This window comes from Rhinopithecus roxellana, chromosome 5 (genome assembly GCF_007565055.1).
Source record: "Rhinopithecus roxellana isolate Shanxi Qingling chromosome 5, ASM756505v1, whole genome shotgun sequence".
In the NCBI taxonomy this organism is placed as follows: domain Eukaryota; kingdom Metazoa; phylum Chordata; class Mammalia; order Primates; family Cercopithecidae; genus Rhinopithecus; species Rhinopithecus roxellana.
In genome coordinates this window covers 105685854-105708774 of record NC_044553.1, presented here as the reverse complement: position 1 = coordinate 105708774, position 22921 = coordinate 105685854, and the positions used below count along the sequence as shown (strand labels likewise).

The window sequence follows — 22921 nt, the reverse complement described above, 5'->3', positions numbered from 1 at the left end:
ATCATGTCACTGCACTGCACCCTGTGTGATAGAGCAAGACCCTGTCTCAAAAAAAAAAAGAAAGAAAAGAAAAGAAAAAAAAGAAAATTAACACGAATTTCCTAGTGTCATTTAATATTCAAATCATATTTTGAGTTTCCCCAATTCACCCCAAAATGTCTTTTATAGTTTGGATTTTTTCTTACGCTTTTTTTTTGAACCAAGATCCAGCCAAAGTTTGTGTATTATTAGAACTGAATGAGAAGGAAGAAAAAAACAACAAAGAAACCAAAGTTTGTGCATTGTATTTGGTTGTTATATCTCTTTAGTCCTTTTTAATCTAGAACAGTCTTCCACCTTTTTTTCATGACATTGAATGACACTGGATTTTTGAAGAGACTAGGACAGTTCTGTAGAATCTTATCAAATCTTATCAAAAGTGACCAGGCATGGTGGCTCACACCTGTAATCCCAGCCCTTTGGGAGGCTGAGGTAGGCGGATTGCTTGAGCCCAGGAGTTCAAGATCAGCCTGGGCAATATGGCAAAACCTCTTCCCTACAAAACATACAAAAATTACCACGTCTGGCTACTCAGGAGACTGAGGTGGGAGGATTTCTTGAGCCCAGGAGTTGGAGGTTGGAGTGAGCTGTGATTGTGCCACTATACTCCAGCCTGGGTGACAGAGTAAGACCTTTTGAAACTTTTGTTTTTTCACTTTATATTACTGATGTTTTGTTAGATCCACAGGTTCAGTCCTGTGTTTAAGTTTCTTCATAGTTGGACCTTAATATACTTTTTCAGATCTCTCCCAGTACTTTCCAGTACCAGCTTTTTCCTTGAACTATTTGCCTGGGTGTCTAGTCATCCTCTCTATACTTTTTCCAACCTTGGCCCAAAACAGTTAGCTCACATTATTTCTCTTATCTGATTTTGTAATTTTTTTGCCTTTTTCCGTATGTTCTGAATTTTCTTTATTTGAAATTGAAATGCCTTCTGGTGTTTTATCTATTTATTCAAGTCACAGAATTTTAGAATTTGTGGAGTACTAGAGATTTGGTAAGAGAGCTGACCTTCAAGTCTTGACTATGTGACTGATAAGCTATAGGATTTGGTGAAGTCTCCTCTTTTTGAGACAGTTTCCTTAACTGTAAAATGAGAAGGTAGAGTTAAATGTCATTGACTATTCCCATGATTATCAAGGGATAAGTATGGTAGAAAAGTAATAGAGGGCTGGGCGTGGTGACTCATGCCTGTAATCCCAGCACTTTAGGAGGCGGAGGTGGGCAGATCATTTGAGGTTAAGAGTTCGAGACCAACCTGACCAACATGGTGAAACCCCGTTTCTACTGAAAATACAAAAAAATTAGCTGGGCGTGATGGTGCATGCCTGTAGTCCCAGCCACTCGGGAGGATGAGACAGTAGAATTTCCTGAACCCAGGAGACGGAGGTTGCAGTGAGCTGAGATGGCACCACTGCACTCCAGCCTGGGTGACAGAGCGAGAGCGAGGCTCCAAAAAACAAAGAAAAGAAAAGTAATAGAGGAGTTCAGAAGCAGAGACAGATTACTGTTGGCTGGTAAGTAGCACGGGTATGATTGAATTTAAGCTGAATGATTATGGAGCCCAAATGAAATAACTTTTGTGAAAGGTTCTTAAAATAATATGGTGTTATATGAATGTAACTGATGTTTTACCAAACAAAATGGAGCAGGGTGCTTTGGCGAAAGAAGGGGGGCCTGTATTGATGTGCTGATGGCATAATTATTGTAGTATATTAAAGAATGTCTCAGAACTGTAGTTATCCTAATAATACTGCTTGAAACTTTCAAATTGTTACCGCTCTCAATTGCTTTCCAAAGTGGGGATATTGGTGTATCTGATCTCTTCTCTTTTGTTCTTGCAGCTCTATTATCAAGTCCTAAATTTCGGAATGATTGTCTCATCAGCACTAATGATCTGGAAGGGGTTAATGGTAATAACTGGAAGTGAAAGTCCAATTGTAGTGGTGCTCAGGTAACAGTTTTTCCTTTCAAGGCATGGAATTGCATGGCATTACTTGGGAGAAAAATTGAGATATGAATAACTGGTGTATCATTCCCTTAGAAACTACTCTTTTCCAGAAAAGGGCCTGGAAGAAAATTAGTCACTACTTCTTAATTGTAAGAAATTCTCAGGCTGGGCGCAGTGGCTTATGCCTGTAATCCCAGCAATTTGGGAGGCTGAGGCAGGCGGATTGCTTGAGCTCAGGAATTTGAGACTAGCTTGGGCAATGTGGTGAAACCCTGTCTCCACAAACAATACAAAAATTAGTGGGTGTGGTGGCATGCACCTGTAGTCTCAGCTACTCGGGAGGCTGAAGTGGGAGGATCGCCTAAGCCCTGGAACTTGAGGCCTGCAATGAGTTGTGATTGCACCACTGCACTCCAGCCTGGGCGACAGAGCGAGACCCTGTCTCCAAAAAAAAAAAAGAGATATAGAAAAGAAATTCTCACTGGCCGGGCGCGGTGGCTCAAGCCTGTAATCCCAGCACTTTGGGAGGCCGAGACGGGCGGATCACGAGGTCAGGAGATCGAGACCATCCTGGCTAACACGGTGAAACCCCGTCTCTACTAAAAATACAAAAACTAGCTGGGCGAGGTGGTGGGTGCCTGTAGTCCCAGCTACTCGGGAGGCTGAGGCAGGAGAATGGCGTAAACCCGGGAGGCGGAGCTTGCAGTGAGCTGAGATCCGGCAACTGCACTCCAGTTCGGGCGACAGAGCAAGACTCCGTCTCAAAAAAAAAAAAAGAAAAGAAAAGAAAAGAAAAGAAAAGAAATTCTTACTTTGTTAGGCATTTCCATTCAGAACCCCAAAGGGCTCATGACTGTCCTACAAAAAGGTTACCATGTGAGGTTTCTTTTTGTCACATCCTTTAAGAAAGTGTCTCATTGTACTTTATTTTCCTGAAATTGTTCTGTCTTTTTATATTCCTCACTTTGATACACCAGGCCTGATATTTAGTTGTTAGTTCATTAGATGTTATAGTACTTCCACAAATTAAAGAGTTTTTCTGTAGCATGTTCTCAATGTCAGTATAGAAGAATCACTAATTATTTCCAAGTTTCCTGCTGACCTTTAAATATCACTTCTAGGCCGGGCGCGGTGGCTCAAGCCTGTAATCCCAGCACTTTGGGAGGCCGAGACGGGCGGATCACGAGGTCAGGAGATCGAGACCATCCTGGCTAACACGGTGAAACCCCGTCTCTACTAAAAATACAAAAAAAAAAACTAGCCGGGCGAAGTGGCGGGCGCCTGTAGTCCCAGCTACTCGGGAGGCTGAGGCAGGAGAATGGCGTAAACCCGGGAGGCGGAGCTTGCAGTGAGCTGAGATCCGGCCACTGCACTCCAGCCCCGGCGACAGAGTGAGACTCTGCCTCAAAAAAAAAAATAAAAAATAAATAAATAAATAAATAAATAAATAAATATCACTTCTAAACTAGACTCCAGGAATTTTGAAGGCGTTAATACCATCTCTTATGGTGACAAATAGTACTGAATTTTTTTCTTCACTCTGCTTCCTTCCCTATCTTTGCACTCATACTCTTAGTGAATGTTTTTTTTAAAGATGGGGTCTCGCTCTGTTTACCCAGGATAGAGTGCAGTGGGTGACATCATAACTCATAGCAGACTCCACCTACCGGTCTCAAAGGATCCTTCCATTTTAGCCTCCCGAGCAGCTGGGACTGCAGGCCTGCTCCACCACACCTGGTTAATTTTTAAATTTTTTTTGTAGAGACGGTGTATTCGTCCATTTTCATGCTGCTGATAAAGACATACCCAAGACTGGGCAATTTACAAAAGAAAGAGGTTTAATGGACTTACAGTTCCACGTGAGAACTACACGTGGACTACAGTTCCACCAAGGTTCCATGGCAGAAGGTGAAAGGCACGTCTCATATGGCAGCAGACAAGAGAAGAGAGCTTTTGCAGTGGAACTCCCCTTTTTAAAACCATCAGATCTCATGAGACTTATTCACTATCACCAGAACAGCATAGGAAAAACCTGCCCCATGATTCAGTTACCTCCTCCTACCAGGTCCCTCCCACAACAGGTGGGAATTCAAGATGAGATTTGGGTGGGGACACAGCCAAACTATATCAAATAGGATCTCACTGTGTTGCCCAGTCTGGTCTTGATCTCCTAGGTTCAAGCAATCCTCCCACCTTGGCCTCCCAACATGCTGGGATTATAAGCATGAGTCACCATGCCCAGCCACTCTTAGTGATTTTAAAACCTAAGTTAGTAACTCATTTTTAGAGAATTACCACTTGGTTGTTTAATTGAAACATTACAGGCTGGGTGTGGTGGCCAATGCCTGTAATCCCAGCACTTTAGGAGGCTGAGTCAGACAGATTACTTGAGACCAGGAGTTCGAGGCCAGCATGTTGAAACCCCGTCTCTACTAAAAATACAAAAATTAGCCGGGTGTGGTGGCAGGCGCCTGTAGTCCCAGCTACTCAGGAGGCTGAGGCAGGAGCTTGAACCTAGGAGGCGGAGGTTGTAGTGAGCAGAGATCACTCCATTGCACTCCAGCCTGGGCGACAAGCGAAACTATCTCAAAAAAAAAAAAAAAAGAAAGAAACATTATAGTTTTGTCAGATTTTGGGCTTAATTTTGTAAGCCCAAATCCTTTCTGGAGATAATGGACTGCAGATTTAAAATAAATTGAATTATTAATATTATCTAGAATCGAAGTAATAGTACGTTAACATTATCTAGACTCTAAGTAATAGTGCTTAGATTACTCTTTTTTAACCAAATTATTGAGATATGATTGACATACAAAAAGCTATACATATTTAATGTATACACCTTGATCAATTTGCAGGTAAGTATATTCCTGTGAAACCATCACCACAATCATGGAAGTGAATATATTCATCACTTTCAAAAGTTTCCCCCCTTTCTATTTTTTTGTGATAAGAACATTTAACACAGGGCCTCCCTCCATCGCCCAGACTGGAGTGTGCCATCACACCTGGCTAATTTTTATTTTTTATAGAGACCGAGTCTTGAACTCCTGATCTCAAGTGATCCTCCCGCCTCAACCTCCCAAGTGCTGGGATGATAGGGCTTGAACAATCGTGCCTGGCCCCCAGTTTCTCCTTTTCCTTCTTCTTCTCCTTCTTCTCCTTCTCCTTCTTCTACTTCTTCCCATCTCCTCTTATTTCTCCTTCTCCTTCTTTCATCTTCTCCTTCTTCTCTCTTCTTCTCCTTCCCTTCGCTTCTCCTCCTTTTCCTCCTTTCTCAGCTGCTCTATTCTCCTCCTTCTCCTCCTCCTCCTCCTTCTCCCTTCTCCCTTCTCCTCCCTTCTTTCTTCTTCTTCCTCCTCCTCCTCCTCCTCCTTCTCCTTCTTTCTTTTTTCTTTTTTTTAAATTTTGAAACAGAGTCTCACTCTATTGCTCAGGCTGGAGTACAGTGGCACAATCTCAGCCCACTGCAACCTCCACCTCATGGGTTTAAGTGATTCTCCTGCATCAGCCTCCTGAGTAGCTGGGATTACAGGTGTGTGCCACCATGCTCAGCTAAATTTTGTATTTTTAGTTGAGACTGGGTTTCACTGTGTTGGCCAGGCTGGTCTCGAACTCCTGACCTCAGGTGACCTGCCCACCTTGACCTCCCGAAGTGCTGGAATTACAGGTGTGAGCCACTGCACCTGGCCGAGATTTTTTAAAAGTTCCTCAGGTCATTCCAATGTGCAGCAAAGTTTGAGACCCACTGCTATATCCCTTTACATAGAGGGATGGGAGTCTTTAAACAAAAGTGTTTGGAGTTTGTACTTATTCCCGCATTGAACTTTATTTCTTGCCTTCCTATTCTTACTTAAGCTGTTGTTATAGAAAACCGGAGCTTGAGTTTCTGAAAAATACTGATGGGCTACTTCTTTTTAGATAAAAAGGGGTTCATAAATTAGTGCAAATATCTTAGGACCTTTTTAGGACTTGGTGTAGGATGGAAGAGGTAAGAGGTAAGAAGATACTCTGTAGAAGTTAGTCTTACTTATTACCATAGAATTGAATCTTTTCCTGGCTTCTGAAATTCTTAGGCAAAAATCTCTGCTTATCCCTTGTTTTTTTTTCTCCTTTTAAAATAAGTAAATTGATAACACAAGCATTATCTCTGTGGCTGACAGTTCTTTGACTTGATGAGCCATTTTTCCTTCTAAATAAGTTGAACCTGTAAGGTCATCTTGGCTGTTATCTTTATAAATGGCAGAGGAAGAGGATCCAGTTCTAATTTGCATATTTGAATATGTTTAGTGTTTTCAGATGAAGTGAGAATAAGGGCATTGTTTTAAAGTTCATTCTTTTATATTATGTTTGTCATTTGAAATTTTAAAAGGTTGGCCGGGCGCGGTGGCTCAAGCCTGTAATCTCAGCACTTTGGGAGGCCGAGGTGGGCGGATCACGAGGTCAGGAGATCGAGACCATCCTGGCTAACACGGTGAAACCCCGTCTCTACTAAAAATACAAGAAAATTAGCCGGGCGTGGTGGCGGGCGCCTGTAGTCTCAGCTACTTGGGAGGCTGAGTCAGGAGAGTGGCGTGAACCTGGGGGGGGTGGAGCTTGCAGTGAGCCGAGATCGTGCCACTACACTCCAGCCTGGGGCACAGAGCAAGACTCTGTCTCAAAAAAAAAAAAAAGAAATTTTAAAAGATGAAGGAATTAGTAACACTGACCTTTTCTAGATTTAAGCTTCTTTGAATAGTAATACTTGAAATGGAACTAGTTAGTGAAGGTTAATAACTAAAACAAAATCCTTTGTCGTAACTTATTAGTCTGAGGAAACCATATTTTGAGAACAATACACATTTCTGTTGATATAGTTGTTAAGGTATTGAGTATACTCCAGAAGTGATATTTTTTATTTTGTTGAATATCTAATTTGGAAAGTACATTTAATCTCATACTTTCTTTTTGCTATTATATTCTTCTTTCCCTTCTAGTGGCAGCATGGAACCTGCATTTCATAGAGGAGATCTTCTCTTTCTAACAAATCGAGTTGAAGATCCCATACGAGTGGGAGAAATTGTTGTTTTTAGGATAGAAGGAAGAGAGATTCCTATAGTTCACCGAGTCTTGAAGATTCATGAAAAGTATGTGCAAAGTATATCATCTTTGTTTCTAACTGCTTTTGTTTAAGTGTTTGTGGTATTTAGTTTTGATAGCCTAAAGACTGTGAAAGAGTGAGGAACCTCTAGGCCATCTTCCAGTCCATTTGAAAGTTTAGTGAACATTTTGAAAACTGTAAATAATTATTTATTGGTTCATATTTTTCCCTGAAGGTTTTTCCTGGTTCCCTTTTACTTCCCAACCTGTCAGTGACTCTGTATGTAATTCCAAAAAACTATGACATAAGGATAGATCCTAAATATAATCTGCTGGTTGGGCACAGTGACTCATGCCTACAATCCCAGTACTTGGGGAGGCCAAGGTGAAAGAATGGCTTGAGCCCAGGAGTTTGAGATCAGCCTGGGCAACATGGTGAGATTCCTTCTCTATTAAAATGAAACAAAACAAAAAAAGGCCAGGCACGGTAGCTCACGCCTGTAATCCCCGCACTTTGGGAGGCCAAGGTGGGTGGATCACCTGAGATGAGGAGTTTGAGACCAGCCTGGCTAACATGGTGAAACCCGGTCTCTACTAAAATATAAAAATTAGCCAGACTCTGTCTCAATCAATCAGTCAATAAATCAATAGCTGGGCGTAGTGGCATGTGCCTGTAGTCCCAGTTAATTGGAGGACTGAGGTGGGAGGATTGTGTGAGTCCAGGAGTTTGAGGTTGCAGTGAGTCGTGTTTGTGCCACTGCACTCCACCCTGTCTCATAAAAGAAAACAAAGAAATGAAAGAAAAGGGAGGCATTCTGGATGACACACAGATGACAAGTGAAAGAGTAGGCATGATTTAGGTTTTTTTTTTTTTTTTTTTTTTGAAACAGTTTCCCTCTGTTACCCAGGCTGGAATGCAATGGTGCTATCTCGGCTCACTGCAACCTCCGCCTTCTGGGCTCAAGCGATTCTCATGCCTCAGCCTCCTGAGTAGCTGGGATTACAGGCACGTGCCACCATACCCAGCTAATTTTTGTATTTTTAGTAGAGACAGGGTTTCACCGTGTTGGCCAGGCTGGTCTCGAACCCCTAGCCTCAAGTGATCCACCTGCCTTGGCCTCCCAAAGTGCTGGGATTACAGGCATGAGCCATTGCACCTGGATTTTAGTTCTTGAATATGTGAAAGCTCTCTGTAAATACTATCTTATTTTTACCACCCTATAAAATTGTTTTTTTCCTCCGCTTAAAGAAGAAGGAACTGTCAACCATTGCTTTTTGAAATTCCTATAAACATTCTAGTTTAGAAGAGTTCTTTCTTCATTGGTGAAATAAAGATATGACAGCTTTTTTTTTAAATAAAATCCAGTGTCAGTATGTATGTGAAAATACTATAATTTAAAGTGACATTATATTATTGACTGGGAAGGAATAACTTAAATTTTTAGACATTTTTTTTGGGGCCGGGAGCAGTGGCTCATGCCTATAATCCCAGCACTTTGGGAGGCTGAGGCGGGCAGATCACCTGAGGTCAGGAGTTCAAGACCAGCCTGGTCAACATGGTGAAACCCATCTCTACTAAAAGTACAAAAATTAGCCAGGCGTGGTGGTGGGCACCTGTAATCCCAGCTACTCAGGAGGCTGAGGCAAGAGAATCACTTGAACCTGGGAGGCTGAGGTTGCAGTGAGCTGAGATCACGCCACTGCATTCTAGCCTGAGTGACAGAGTGAGACTCCATCTCAAAAAAAAAAAAAAAAAAAGAAATTTATTCTGGAATTATAGAGGTTTATTCAGTGCAGATAGTGTTTTCCAGATTCTCAAAGTGGATTTGTGTTGTTCATTCTCAGCATTGCCTGTTGTGAGCAAAGCTGAACCAACTTTCCCCTAAATATATCAGAGAGAATCAAACTGAGCTCAGGCCTTGTTTAAGCTGGAGGAAAATTTCTCCATTTTTATTTATGGTTCTTTGAAATTGAGTGAGTTTGCCTGGGCGTGGTGACTCATGCCTGTAATCCCAGCCCTTTGGGAGGTTGAGGCGGGTGGAGTGCTTGAGCACAGGAGCGCTAGACCAGCCTGGGCATCTAGACCAGATGGTGAAACCCTGTTTCTACAAATACAAAAAAAAAAAAAATTTCTCAGGCACAGTGGTGTGCACTTGTAGTCCCAGCTGCTCAGGAGGCTGAGGTAGGAGGATCACTTGAGCCCAGGAGGTTGAGGCTGCAGTGAGCCGAGATCATGCCACTTTATTCTATCCTGGGCAACAGAGTAAGACTCTATCTCAAAAAAAGAAAAAAGAAAAAGAAATTGAATGAGTCATAGACTTCAGTTTAAAACTGTTTCTGGGCAGATTCATAGACAGATAATGTATTGATTGGAAAATCCTTAAATTTTTAAAATAATTGTGTAAGAATTCTGATGATTTTAAATATGGTACTTATAATCTGGAATTTTTGGTGATTTATTTCAGACTCTTGAGATACCTTCAACTTGCAGGCCTGTGTAGATAACAGACCCTGTTAATATTTAGAAAATTTCAATTTTCTTTTTTCTTTTGGGGAGACTGAAATACCTGGTCGGAGTTACCATTTGGGTTTTTTTTTTTTTTTTTTTTTGAGATGGAGTCTTGCTCTTTCGCCCAGGCTGGAGCGCATGGTGCGATTTTGGCTCACTGCAACATCTGCCTCCTGGGTTCAAGCAATTCTCCTGCCTCAGCCTCCCGAGTAGCTGGGACTACAGGCGCCTGCCACCATGCCCAGCTAATTTTTGTATTTTTAGTAAAGGCAGGGTTTCACCATGCTGGCCAGACTGGTCTTGAACTCCTGATCTCAAATGATTCACCCACCTATGCCTCCCAAAGTGCTGGGATTATAGGCGTGAGCCACCGCACCCAGCCCCATTTGGTTTAATAGTATTAACATTGCACTTAAATATGGGGACAAATAATATTCAAAATGTATGCATTTAGTAAGTTCATCCTATGGGAGGTGTATTAGTCTGTTCTCATGCTGCTAATAAAGACATACCAAAGGAAAGAGGTTTAATGGACTCACAGTTCCACATGGCTGGGGAGGGCTCACAATCAGAAGGCAAAGAAGAAGCAAAGGCATGTCGTACATGTCGGCAGGCAAGATAGCATGTGCAGGGGAACTCCCATTTATAAAACCATCAGATCTCATGAGACTTATTCACTATCACGAGAACAGCTTGGGAAAGACCTGCCCCCATGACTCAATTATCTCCCACTGGGTCCCTCCCATGACACATGGTAATTATGGGAACTCCAGTTCAAGATGGGATTTGGGTAGGGACACAGCCAAACCATATCAGGAAATATTATAATTGGATAATATTCAACACTGGCATGTGATTAAGTATTTGGAAAGAGAAATTTTACCATTGGGTGACTTAATCCTTAGCTTTGCTTTTCCCATGCAGATGGATATATTATTCTGTACCCATTTAGCTTTTGGGGTCTTATTTTTTCTCATCTGTAAAGTGGTATTTCCTTCTTCCTAATTTCACAGTATTATGATGGGTGAATTAAATTCTAAACTCTTTGCTCTCCCTAGAAGTAGATAATATTAAATATTTAGTCCTTGTTCCAGCAAGGGAAAAATCCTATGTAAATATGCCTTCACTCAGTATTTTGAGCCTATGCCTTGTGAAATGCTGGAGTAGGACCTAATATGTCTAGTAAGATCAGGTGCAGTGGGTCACGCCTGTAATCCCAGCACTTTGGGAGGCCGAGGAGGGCAGATCACCTGAGGTCAGGAGTTCCAGACCAGCCTGACCAACATGGTGAAACCCTGTCTCTACTAATAATATAAAAATTAACTGGGTGTGGTGGTGCACGCCTTTAATCCCCACTGCTCGGGAGGCAGAGGTTGCAGTGAGCCAAGATTGTGCCGTTGCATTCCAGCCTGGGTGGCAAGAGTGAAACTCCATCTCAAAAAAATAAAAAATAAGTCTAATAAGAGCTGGTTGCCACCAGAGAATATTTGTTTCACCACTAAGTAGATGAAGGATATCTATGCTTTTTCAGAAAAGCTATAGTGGTGTCTCCTGATTACATCCCAGAAGGGGAAATTGGGTGCGTTAGTATATTTGTTTGTTTTGCCAGCAAATCAAGTCTTTGGGAATAGTCCAGATCTCTCTAGCACCCTTTCCTTTTTCTGGGGAGTTCCCCATTTCCTGGGTTTTATCTCCTCATATCTGATTTGCCTTTTCTGCATGTGTGGAGTTGGTATTGTTTTGTGGGTTGAATTCACTTTTCCTTCCTGCTGCTCCTGACTTTCACTCTTGCAGTGAGCCCCTCCTAGCACCTGTCCTCTTTTACTCTTCAGAATTTTTCCTTTATTCACTTACTGAATTGTCAGCTACAGATTATTTTTCCCTATATATTTGCATTTTTTCTAACTGGAATCTTATTTTTAATGTGACTGTTTGCACTTAACCATCTTTGGTGTTTGCAACACCTCCCAAATTAGTTTCCTCTGCAGATTTAACATCTAGTGAGCCAGTTTCTGACTTAGAATCTAAGTGGATATTAGCCCCTAGAAACCTGAAGCTAATTTTCTTCTTTTTACTGCAGTGGTCAATCCAAATGCACTTGAATTAATTTTCAGCTAGGCTTTATCAACTATAAAATATACTTTGCTTTCAATTAAATTTTAAAATTACTAGAAACTTCATGGTTCTTTAGTAGAATTAAACTAATAATTTTCTGATCAAGCAAATGCTATTCCTGGCCAGGCACAGTGGTTCACGCCAGTAATCCCAGCACTTTGGGAGGCCGAGGTGGGCAGATCACGAGGTCAGGAGTTTGAGACCAGCCTGGCCAACATGGTGAAACTCTGTCTCTACGAAAAATACAAAAAATTAGCTGGGTGTGGTGGTGGGCACTTGTAATCCTGGCTACTTGGGAGGCTGAGGCAGGAGAATAGCTTGAACCCAGGAGGCGGAGGTTGCAGTGAGCCGAGATCACACCATTGCACTCCAGCCTGGGCAATAGTGTGAGACTCTGTCTCAAAACAAAACAAAACAAAACAAAACAAAACAAAAAAACAAAATACTATTCCTATAAACCGTGGCATATCTGAAGAATTGAGATATTTCTTCTTTTAAAGCTAACATTTTTTCCTAATATAAAAGTAACTCATGTTTGTTGGAGAAAAAAGAAGATAAAGGTAATCTAAAGAAAACCATAGATAGCCACTGTTTATCCACTGATCTGTTTATACATTGGTCTGTTTTATTTTAGATCTTGTCTAATACCTTTTTTTTTTTGCTTTTATTTTCTGAATTTGGAGAGTTTCTAACATGCACAGAAGAGTATAAGGAACCCCCATGTATCTATCATCACTGTCCCAGTGATGATTAATATATAGTCAATTCTGCTCCTTCTCTACTCCCACCTCTTTCCCCTCCTGTGTTGTTATTATTTGTTATTTGAGACAGTGTCTCACTCTGTCTCCAAGGCTAGAGTGCAGTGATGTGATCACAGCTCACTGCAGCCTTAGTCTCCCCAGGCTCAGGTGATCCTCTCACTTCAGCTGGGACCACAAGTGCACACCATCATGCTCGGCTAACTTTTTTGTATTTTTTGCTTTGCCATGTTTCCCAGGTTGGTCTTGAACTCCTGGGCTCAAGTGATCCACCCACCTTGGCCTCTCAGAGTGCTAGGATTATAGGAGTGAGCCACTGCGCCTGGCCAAACAATTCTTTAGTATCATCAAGTTTTTGATATTTGTTCAAATCCCCAATTGTGTCATAACTTTCTGGATCCAGATAAAGTCCTCAGGTGCAATTAGTTGATGTGGCTTTATAGTCTTTTGTTTTTTTTGTTTGGCATGGAGTCTCGCTCTGTTGCCCAGGCTTGAGTGCAGTGGCATGATCTCAGCTCACTGCAACCTCCGCCTCCCGGGTCAAGCGATTCTCCTGCCTCAGCCTCCTGAGTAACTGGGACTCCAGGCGCCCGCCACCACACCCAGCTAATTTTTGTATTTTTAGTAGAGACAGGGTTTCACCATGTTGGCCAGGCTGGTCTTGAACTCCTGACCTCAGGTGATCCACCTGCCTCGGCCTCCCAAAGTGCTGGGATTACAGGCATGAGCCACTGAGCCTGGCCATCTGTTGTTTAATCTGTAGGTTACTTCCCTAACTTTCTTTGTTCCTTGCAAGTCATTAGTTGGAGAAACTGGGTTATTCTGTAGCTTCCCATAGTCTGTATCTTGCCAATTATATCCTGTGAGATAGTTTATTGTGTTCCTTTGCTCTTTGTGCTTCCAGAAAATTGGTAGTGTGTATATATTTTAATATAAAAATGAGATTGTACTGAACATGCTATTTTGTATTCTTCACTTAATAACATTTGTGCAATTTTGTCATTAAATATTCTTCTATACCATTATTTTAATACTTACATAATATTTGACCTCCTTAATATTGGATCTTTAGTTTGCTTTTAGTCGTTTATAAACAACACAGCTATTAACATTCGTATAGCTCCATAAATAATTATTTCAGCACTAGAATGGTGATAAGATAGCCCAATGCCACAAATATTTTTGGTTAACAAGAACAGATTTTGTGCTTTAAATGCCATGAAGGTATTTGATGACTTGGGTTTCCTCTACTCTTTTAAGGCAAAATGGGCATATCAAGTTTTTGACCAAAGGAGATAATAATGCGGTTGATGACCGAGGCCTCTATAAACAAGGACAACATTGGCTAGAGAAAAAAGATGTCGTGGGGAGAGCCAGGGGGTAAGTATAGAGGGGAGCATCTCAAACTTTTTATATCACTTGAAGTGTGGCCCTCTCAATCATATTATTTGATCATACACAGTTGAATATGGAGATTTGGTTCTGGTTCCACCAAATCACCATTGTGTCCTTTGAAAATTTTGCTTCTTAAAAAGTGTCTAAAATTTCAGGTATACTACTCCAGAGGTGAGGAACTGGGGTGCAATAAAAGAATAGAATACTAGTGATGAGATGGTGAATTGGATGTGATAATTTTTAAAAAATGTGTTTACTTATTTGGTTCACTCAAGAAATATTGGGCACCTTCCATGTGCTCTTATGTCCATACTATGCTAGGCTCTGGGGCTCTAGAGCACTATTAATCCTGCCTCATGAAACTTACATTTTTTTTTTTTTTTTTTTTTTTTTTTTCTGATTTTTTGAGATGGAGTCTTGTTCTGTCACCCAGGCTGGAGTGCAATGGCGCGATCTCAGCTCACTGCAACCTCCACCTCCTGGGTTCAAGCTATTCTCCTGCCTCAGGCACCCGCCACCATGCCTGGCTAATTTTTGTATTTTTTAGTAGAGATGGGGTTTCACCACAAACTTATATTTCTTAAGAAGTACTGAGTCAGCAACTCAAAGTGTTCATCCAAATTAGTTTTATCATATTAATTTAATCCATAATATTTCTAGTCTTGAAGTTGATGAGGTTGAATGAAATTAAAAAGTTATATTAAGCCTGTTTGTTTCAGATTTTATCAGGAGAACAGTTCAGTGGAGGACAGGAATTGTAAGTTGTTGGTATTAAGGAAGTATGGCATTGTTGCTCCCTTAATGTTATTAATAGTATTAACAATAACTCACGTTTATTAGGGCTTATTGTGTACCAGACTCATTCTAAGTGCTTTACAAGTATTACCACATTTTAACCTCAGAACAACCCTAATATTCCCATTCTACAGATGAGGAAACGTAAATGAGTTAGGTTATGTATCTAAGATTACACTCATGATCCTAAGTGGCTGGCTGCATAGTCCATCTTAACCATCATACAAAAATTACTAGCATAACATTTGTGAAATGGATAGTTGCCAATTCTCACTAGTTAGATGCCACATGGCACTTTTGCCACTATCAGAACCTCTGCTCCTTTTGACCTAGAACAGACTGTATGGATATAGAGTTATTACACCAGTAAACAGGCCTGAGAAACGCAGTTCCCACAGAGAAGGAAGTATGAGTTGCTAAGTGAAAGCTTCCTCAGTTACAGCATGAGAGATGCTCAGTTTGGGGCCAAAGAGATCAGATCAGAACAGGTATCATTGTGCTTTGCCTGCTGCAGAGCTGTTGTTGTTGTTGTTGTTGTTGTTTTTTGAGACGGAGTCTCACTCTGTCGCCCAGGCTAGAGTGCAGTGGCTGGATCTCAGCTCACTGCAAGCTCCGCCTGTCGGGTTTACGCCATTCTCCTGCCTCAGCCTCCCGAGTAGCTGGGACTACAGGCGCCCGCCACCTCGCCCAGCTAGTTTTTTGTATTTTTTAGTAGAGACGGGGTTTCATCGTGTGAGCCAGGATGGTCTTGATCTCCTGACCTCGTGATCCGCCCGTCTCGGCCTCCCAAAGTGCTGGGATTACAAGCTTGAGCCACCACGCCCAGCCTGTTGTTTTTTTAGTATGTCCCCACTTTAAAGAACTTTTCCTTTGATGGAGCTAAAAATACTTTCATAATCCAAATTAGGTCATCAGTGCTTCTGAGAAATACTAGTCCCCATCTTCCTCAGTTCCCAAGATGCTGCTAATGTGGTTATTTAAACTCACCAATCTCTTTGAGCCTTTTTGTTTTTCCTCAGATTATAAATGTACAGATTCATGTAGAAACATAAAGGAAATATCAATAATCAAAAAGCAAAGTCACTTCTTGTCTCCTTTTTCTTGATCTCCATAAATATTTATTAACTTTTTGGTTTGCATTGTATTAGCCTTTATGTGTAGAGATAAAAATATTAATATGTACATTTTTTTTGCCTTTTTTTTTGAGACCAGAGTCTTGCTCTGTCACCCAGGCTAGAGTGCGGGTGGCATGGTCTCAGCTCAGTGCAACCTCTGCCTCCTGGGTTTAAAAGATTCTCGTGCCTCAGCCTCCCGAGTAGCTGGGATTACAGGTGCGTGTCACCACGCCCAGCTAATTTTTTATATTTTTAGTAGAGACGGGGTCTCGATTTTTTGGCCATACTGTCTCAAACTCCCAACTTCAAGTGATCTGCCTGTCTTGGCCTCTCAAAGTGCTGAGATTACAGGCATGAATTGTGGCACTCAGCCCTAGTATGTACATATTTATACAAATATAAATGCATTTTGTATATGAAAGGAGAGTGGTCACACTGTCTTATAACCCTTTTTTACCCAAAAAATCACTACATATTTACAAATCAATATATTTCCCATCATATCATCATTTTCAAAGCTGTCTGCTATTCCACTGTATGGAAAGACCATATACTGTATCCTATGAATATATAGATAGGTTTTATTCAGTCAGTCTCCTTTTGTTAGGTGTTCTGATTATTTCCAGCTTTTTTATTGTGAACAATGTTATGATAAACATCCTTGTTACGTGTATCTCAGCATTTCTGCCCAACCATTCTTCAGAATAAATTCCTAGAAGTGGAATTACTGGGTGAAGCATACTCATATGTTAAGGCTTTTGACAACTTTTGCCAAGCCTGTTTCATTTATGCTCCTGCCAGTACAACTGAGTGTTCCTTTATCTGAGTCTTCTTTTTTCTTCTTCTTCTTTTTTTCTGAGGCAGAGTCTTGCTCTTTTGCCCAGGCTGGAGAGTCTTGCTCTGTTGCCCAGGCTGGAGTGCAGTGGAGCAATCTTCAGCTCACTGCAACCTCCGCCTCTCAGGTTCAAATGATTCTCATGTCTCAGCCACCCAAGTAGCTGGGATTACAGGTGCATGCCACAACTCCTGGCTGATTTTTTCTATTTTTAGTAGAGATGGGTTTTCGCCATGTTGGCCAGGCTGGTCTGAAACCCCTGGCTTCGAGTGACCTGCCTGCCTTAGTCTCCTAAAGTGCTGGTACCACAGGCGTGAACCACCACACCGAGCCTGGGTCTCGATTCTTAAGTGTTCATTACAGCTCTGTCTACTCACTCTGGCCCATTGCTTGGGTAAAAGATGCATCATCCTACGAAAGGTTAGAGGAGATGTGCTTTCACTCAAGTAACTTGTCTTCTGGACAATTTTTGAAAAAATTCTGGCCGGGCACAGTGGCTCATGCCTGTAATCCCAGCACTTTGGGAGGCTGAGGCAGGCGAATTACTAGGTCAGGAGATCGAGACCATCCTGGCTAACACGATGAAATCCTGTCTCTACTAAAAATACAAAAAAATTAGCCAGGCATGGTAGCGGGCACCTGTAGTCCCAGTGACGCTGGAGGCTAAGACAGGAGAATGGCGTGAACCCAGGAGGCGGAGCTTACAGTGAGCCAAATCGCGCCCCTGCACTCCAGCCTGGGCGACAGAGCGGGACTCTGTCAAGAAAAAATTCCACACTATTTGGTGCTATTTTTAAAATCCCAACATTGAAAATATAGACCATTTTGTAGCTTTTTATACTTAAAAAATGTAATAGTCTGGTACTCTCTGCATTAAGGAAGTTTCTGTAGAAAAAAAAATAACTAAGACATGAACAGCAGGAGCACAGAATCTTAGCTATATAAATTTACTTTCCATTTATTGTACCTCTACTGAGCTTGACACATAATGGAATGTAACACTTTCTTTTGTGGAAATTGTGTTTATAAAACACTAAACTGGTATTTCAAAGTCAGGCTGTACCCAAATCTCGAGAATAGAGCTTTTCCACAGGCAAGTCTGTTACTGTAGCACGTATGTCTTCATGCTTTTTTTTTCTTGAGACAGCGTCTCACTCTTATCACCCAGGCTGGAATGCAGTGGCACAATTGTGGCTCACTGCAACCTCTACCTCATAGGCCCAAGCAATCCTCCCACCTCAGCCTTCTCAGTAGCTAGGATCACAGGTGCATGCCATCACACCTGGCTAATTTTTTAAATTTTTGTAGAGATTGGTTCTCCCTGTGTTGCCCAAGTTGGTCTTGAACTCCTGGGCTCAAGCAGTCCTCCCACCTTGGCCTCCCAAAGTCCTGGGGTTACAGGTGTGAGCCACTGTGCCTGGCCTCCTTTATGCTTTTTTTTTTTTTTTTGAGACAGAGTTTTGTTCTTGTTGCCCAGGCTGGAGTGCGATGGCACAATCTCGGCTCACTGCAACCTCTGCCTCCCAGGTTCAAGGGATTATCCTGCCTCAGCCTCCCGAGTAGCTGGAATTACAGGTGTGTGCTGCCACGCCCAGCTAATTTTTTGTATTTTTAGTAGAAACAGCTAATTTTTTGTATTTTTAGTAGAGATGGGGTTTCACCATGTTGGCCAGGCTGGTCTCTCTCTCTTATTTTTAACAGCTGCACGCTAAAAAAATTTTACGTTGAGTCCTAAGGCTCTAAATTAAAATAATTTTAAAAATTTTTTATTGAGATATAATTCACATATATTAGAATATAAAATTCACCATCTTAAAGACTACAATTCAGTGGGTTTCAGTATATTCACAAGATTGTGCAACCATCACCACTATCTAATTCCAGAACATTTCTGTCACCCCAAAAATAAAACTTTGTACTCATTAGCAGTCACTCCCCATCCTCTACTTCCTGTAGCCCCTGACAGCCACTAATCTGCTTTCTGTCTGTGCGTTTGCCTATTCTGGACTTTTTATATAAGCAGAATCATACAATATGTAATCTTTTGTGTCCAGCTTCTTTTCACCTAGCATAATGTTTTTAAGGCTTATTCATGTTGTAGCATGTAATAAAAACAATTTTAGAAAATGAAACTAATACTGAACCAATTAAGTATTAATAGAGGTGATTTCTTTCTAAACTCAGGAAGTTGAAAAATTCAAGAGCACCCATTAGTCAACAAGGAGCAGAAAGCAGCAGGAGAAAAGGTTGAAAGATTGGCAGAGGATCGGGGAACAGAAATGTTGACAATGGAAAGAAGAATTAAAAAAATATAAGGAAGGCCGGGCGCGGTGGCTCAAGCCTGTAATCCCAGCACTTTGGGAGGCCGAGGCGGGCGGATCACAAGGTCAGGAGATCGAGACCATCCTGGCTAACACGGTGAAACCCCGTCTCTACTAAAAAATACAAAAAACTAGCCGGGCGAGGTGGCGGGCGCCTGTAGTCCCAGCTACTCGGGAGGCTGAGGCAGGAGAATGGCGTGAACCCAGGAGGCGGAGCTTGCAGTGAGCTGAGATCTGGCCAGTGCACTCCAGCTTGGGTGACAGAGCGAGACTCCGTCTCAAAAAAAAAAAAAAAATATAAGGAAGGAGTAGAGTAATTGAGCTCTCTGTTAACTGAAATCAGGTTTATGGATAAGACTTTTTGAATGTACTTCTTACTTGAAACAAGTCATTCTAGAAACAAGATGATCCTTTTCTGGTCATTGCATATTATCTTACTCTCTCATTTAGTTGGCTGCTGGATTCTAGACTTCCCAGATATAGACCCCTTTTGATATTTGACAGAATTGTGCTGGGGTCTCTTCTTAATTTTTGTGGCATCTTTTCTTTACTGTTTGTTTGGCCTTTTGTCTAATGATCTCTATGAGCATCAGGAGACAGTGCTTTCTTCTGAGGCTACTTCCTCAGCAGTACCTGTGATCCCAAGAATTCCCAGGGAAATGTATTTAACTATATGAAATGCATTTTGCCTTCTAGATATTAACTTGGCACAGGCTGGTGTTGGAGTTGGCTTTGTGGATGGCATTTATTTTACTTATTTTAAACCTCCTGCTTATTAGCAACTCTGCTTTAGCACGTAAGTTTATCTGAGCAGAATAGGCAAAAGCTGCAAATGGTTTGAATTTAAGATGACTGATGATAGCAGCGCTGTGCACTTTATTATCAACTCTGCTTATCTCTGTCCATGGAGGGTAACAGTGGCACAGATAATTAAACCTGTCGTTTGACTTTGGACGGCCTCATCATATTCTGGCATCCTTAGATCTTGCTTATATTACTCCTAAAGACCAAGTTACTTTCATTTCACTGATAGTGGGCAAAGAAAAGCCAACCTTAAAAAAAAAAGTTTCAGGTTGTGTGTGGTGGTTCATGCTTGTAATCTCAGCACTTTAACAGGCCAAGATGGAAGAACCACTTGAGCCCAGGAGTTTGAGACTAGCCTGAGCAGTGTAGTGAGATGCTGTCTCTACAAAAAATTTAAAAAATTAGCTAGGCATGGTGGTGTGCACTTGTAGTACCATCTGCTTGGGAGGCTCAGGTGGGAGGATTGCTTGAGCCCAGGAGTTCAAGGCTGTAGTGAGCTATGATCACCACTGCATTCTAGCCTGGTAAGTAAGACCATGTCTCAAAAAAATAAAAATTAAAAAAAAAAATTACATGGATCATTCACAGGCAGCCTATGTGGTTGCTGGGAGCCAAGGATGTGGTTCTTTGGGCATAGATATCATTGCATGGAGGTAACAGAGTCTCTGTGTATGAGAATGGCTGCTTATTGATCATCAGATCAGAATTGGCAGCTTAATGTCTTAGTAGAAATTAGATGCTTTTATAGCTCTTAATCTGTACTTTACTGTGAGGCATTTGCCTTTATGTTCTTAAATTAGGTGATTTACTTTCACTGAAAGCTATTTCTTTTATGGAAGTGTTAAAAATGGGACAAAAGAAATAACAGTTACTGCACTAAAAAGGAAAAATTATATATAATATATATGTATATATATAATATATAAAAAATATAGAAAACCTCTATTCATCCTCTTAGAGCTTAGCCATGCCGTTCTTTAACAACTGTTACTTTTCAGCTCTTGGAGATCCCAGGGGTTGAGATGAAAGCATGAACCCTAAGAAGGGATATTATTTGCCATCACACACCTATATGTGCATCTCACACTAAAATTGTGCTTCTTGAATTTTGATGTGCAGGAGCATCATTTGGACCCCACCTTTCAGAAATTCCCTGACTCAGTCGATCTGGGAAAGATATAAGAATCTGCAATTTTTTTTTTTTTTTTTTTTTGAGACAGAGTCTCGCTCTGTCGCCAGGCTGGCATGCAGTGGCGCAATCATGGTGCAGTACAACCTTCACCTCCCGGGTTCAAGCGATTCTGCTGCCACAGCCTCCCGAGTAGCTAGGATTACAGGCATGCACCACCATGCCCAGCTAATTTTTATATTTTTAGTAGAGACAGGGTTTCACCATGTTGACCAGGATGGTCTTGATCTCCTGACCTCGTGATCCACCTGCCTCAGCCTCCCAAAGTTCTGGGATTACAGGCATGAGCCACTGTGCCCAGCCAAGAATCTACATTTTTAACAAGCCATCAAGCGTTTGTGACAAGGGAGGTCTAGGCTTTAAGAAACACCAGTGGGAGTTTAGGGTTGGGGCAGGAGAGACAGGTCTCAGTGATCCTGCCAGAAGGGAGAGGAGCAGGGAGGGGTGAGGACAAGAGACAGAAGTGAGGGGAGTTCTTAAAGGGAAATGAAATGTGTCCGAAACAAAATGTGTGTTCAAGTTTGCCTAAGGCTTTGATGGTGTAGATATTATGTGGGAGGTAATTTCTATTTGTGCTGTCTTTGGCATGGTGCAAAGATTGTAAGTAGGTACCCTGAATAAAAGTATCTGGGCAATTTTAAAGTGTGCAAAGGTCAGCCTCCACTTCAGCTCAGCCTCCCTATGACAGGCTCTAGCTTAGTACAATATTGCCAGTCCACTCTGGAGTCCAGCGAGAGAAGAGGAGGATAAAGAAGAAAGTTTTACATTTGCTAACCACCTCTTCCACTCACATCAATGGTACCCTGCTAATGTTCTGTTTCTGCCCTGAATTCTTATGATGTCAAAGTAGTCTTTTGCATGGAGAGGAATTTAAGCCCTGGGAGAAAATAGGATTTCCCCAAGAGAGAGCAAAGAGGCCCGGACATTCAGACATTCAATCAGGCAGGATATACTGGATATCTCCTATGTGTAAGGTACTATGTTGGCCTTGAGGGTACAGGGGGAACAAGATAGGCATCATTGTTGCCCTTACAGAGCTTCTAGTTTATTTTTTTTATTTTTTTATTTTTTTTTGAGACGGAGTCTGGCTCTGTCGCCCAGGCTGGAGTGCAGTGGCCAGGTCTCAGCTCACTGCAAGCTCCATCTCCCGGGTTTACGCCATTCTCCTGCCTCAGCCTTCCAGGTAGCTGGGACTACAGGCGCCCGCCACCTCGCCCGGCTAGTTTTTTGTATTTTTTAGTAGAGACAGGGTTTCACCGTGTTAGCCAGGATGGTCTCGATCTCCTGACCTCGTGATCCGCCCGTCTCGGCCTCCCAAAGTGCTGGGATTACAGGTTTGAGCCACCGCGCCCGGCCGCTTCTAGTTTAGTAGGGGAGACAGACATGTATAGAATCTGTCATACAACTAATTATTTAGTAAAAGTATGATAATTGTTATAAAGACCTCAAAGGAAATGTATCAGGTGTTGTAAGATCATATAACAGGTGGTTTTGCTTAGTTGAGGGGAAAAACTTTAGGGGCATGAGGAATTAGAAAGAGCTAGTGAAAAGAAGGTGTAGCAGCCAAAGACGTAGGTGAAGAAACAAATTTGTGGTACATTAAGAAATCAAGGAGGAGGAATTTCCAGAGCATATTTGTGGTCATGAAAGTCAAATGGTGCCACGATGGAAAGGAATATGGGGGTTGAGACTGGTTTGCTACATATGGTGATGAAAACCGTTCTAGAATAGTTTCAAGATTAATAGGACCAAACACAGATTACAGGTGGTTAATAAATGAGAAGGTGGTGAAATCCTAAGTACTATAGTGAACTCTTACACTCACTTTTTGGCCACTTAACATGAAGTACTTTGTAATATTCTGGCTGTGCTTGCTTTGTCTCCCTAGCTAGATTGACAGCTTCTTGAAGGTTATGATGATAAACCTAGCCCCTAGCAGTATATCAACATGTAGCATTAGAGTCACCACCTGGAGATCTAAGACCTTGGATCTATCTGGTGCTGGTTCTGCCACAC

The 22921-nt window shown here is 41.7% G+C and overlaps 1 protein-coding gene across 3 annotated transcripts in view; it reads left to right on the top strand.

Moving 5' to 3' along the window:
* SEC11A (SEC11 homolog A, signal peptidase complex subunit) overlaps window positions 1-22921 on the top strand; it is a 49549-nt gene that overhangs the window by 25151 nt on the left and 1477 nt on the right. For all 3 annotated transcript variants that reach the window (XM_010369867.2, XM_030931155.1, XM_030931156.1), the window contains 3 exons: window positions 1884-1993; window positions 6967-7116; window positions 13712-13831. In XM_010369867.2, coding sequence (XP_010368169.1) covers window positions 1884-1993; window positions 6967-7116; window positions 13712-13831 — 380 coding nt within the window. The remainder of the gene's footprint in view (window positions 1-1883; window positions 1994-6966; window positions 7117-13711; window positions 13832-22921) is intronic.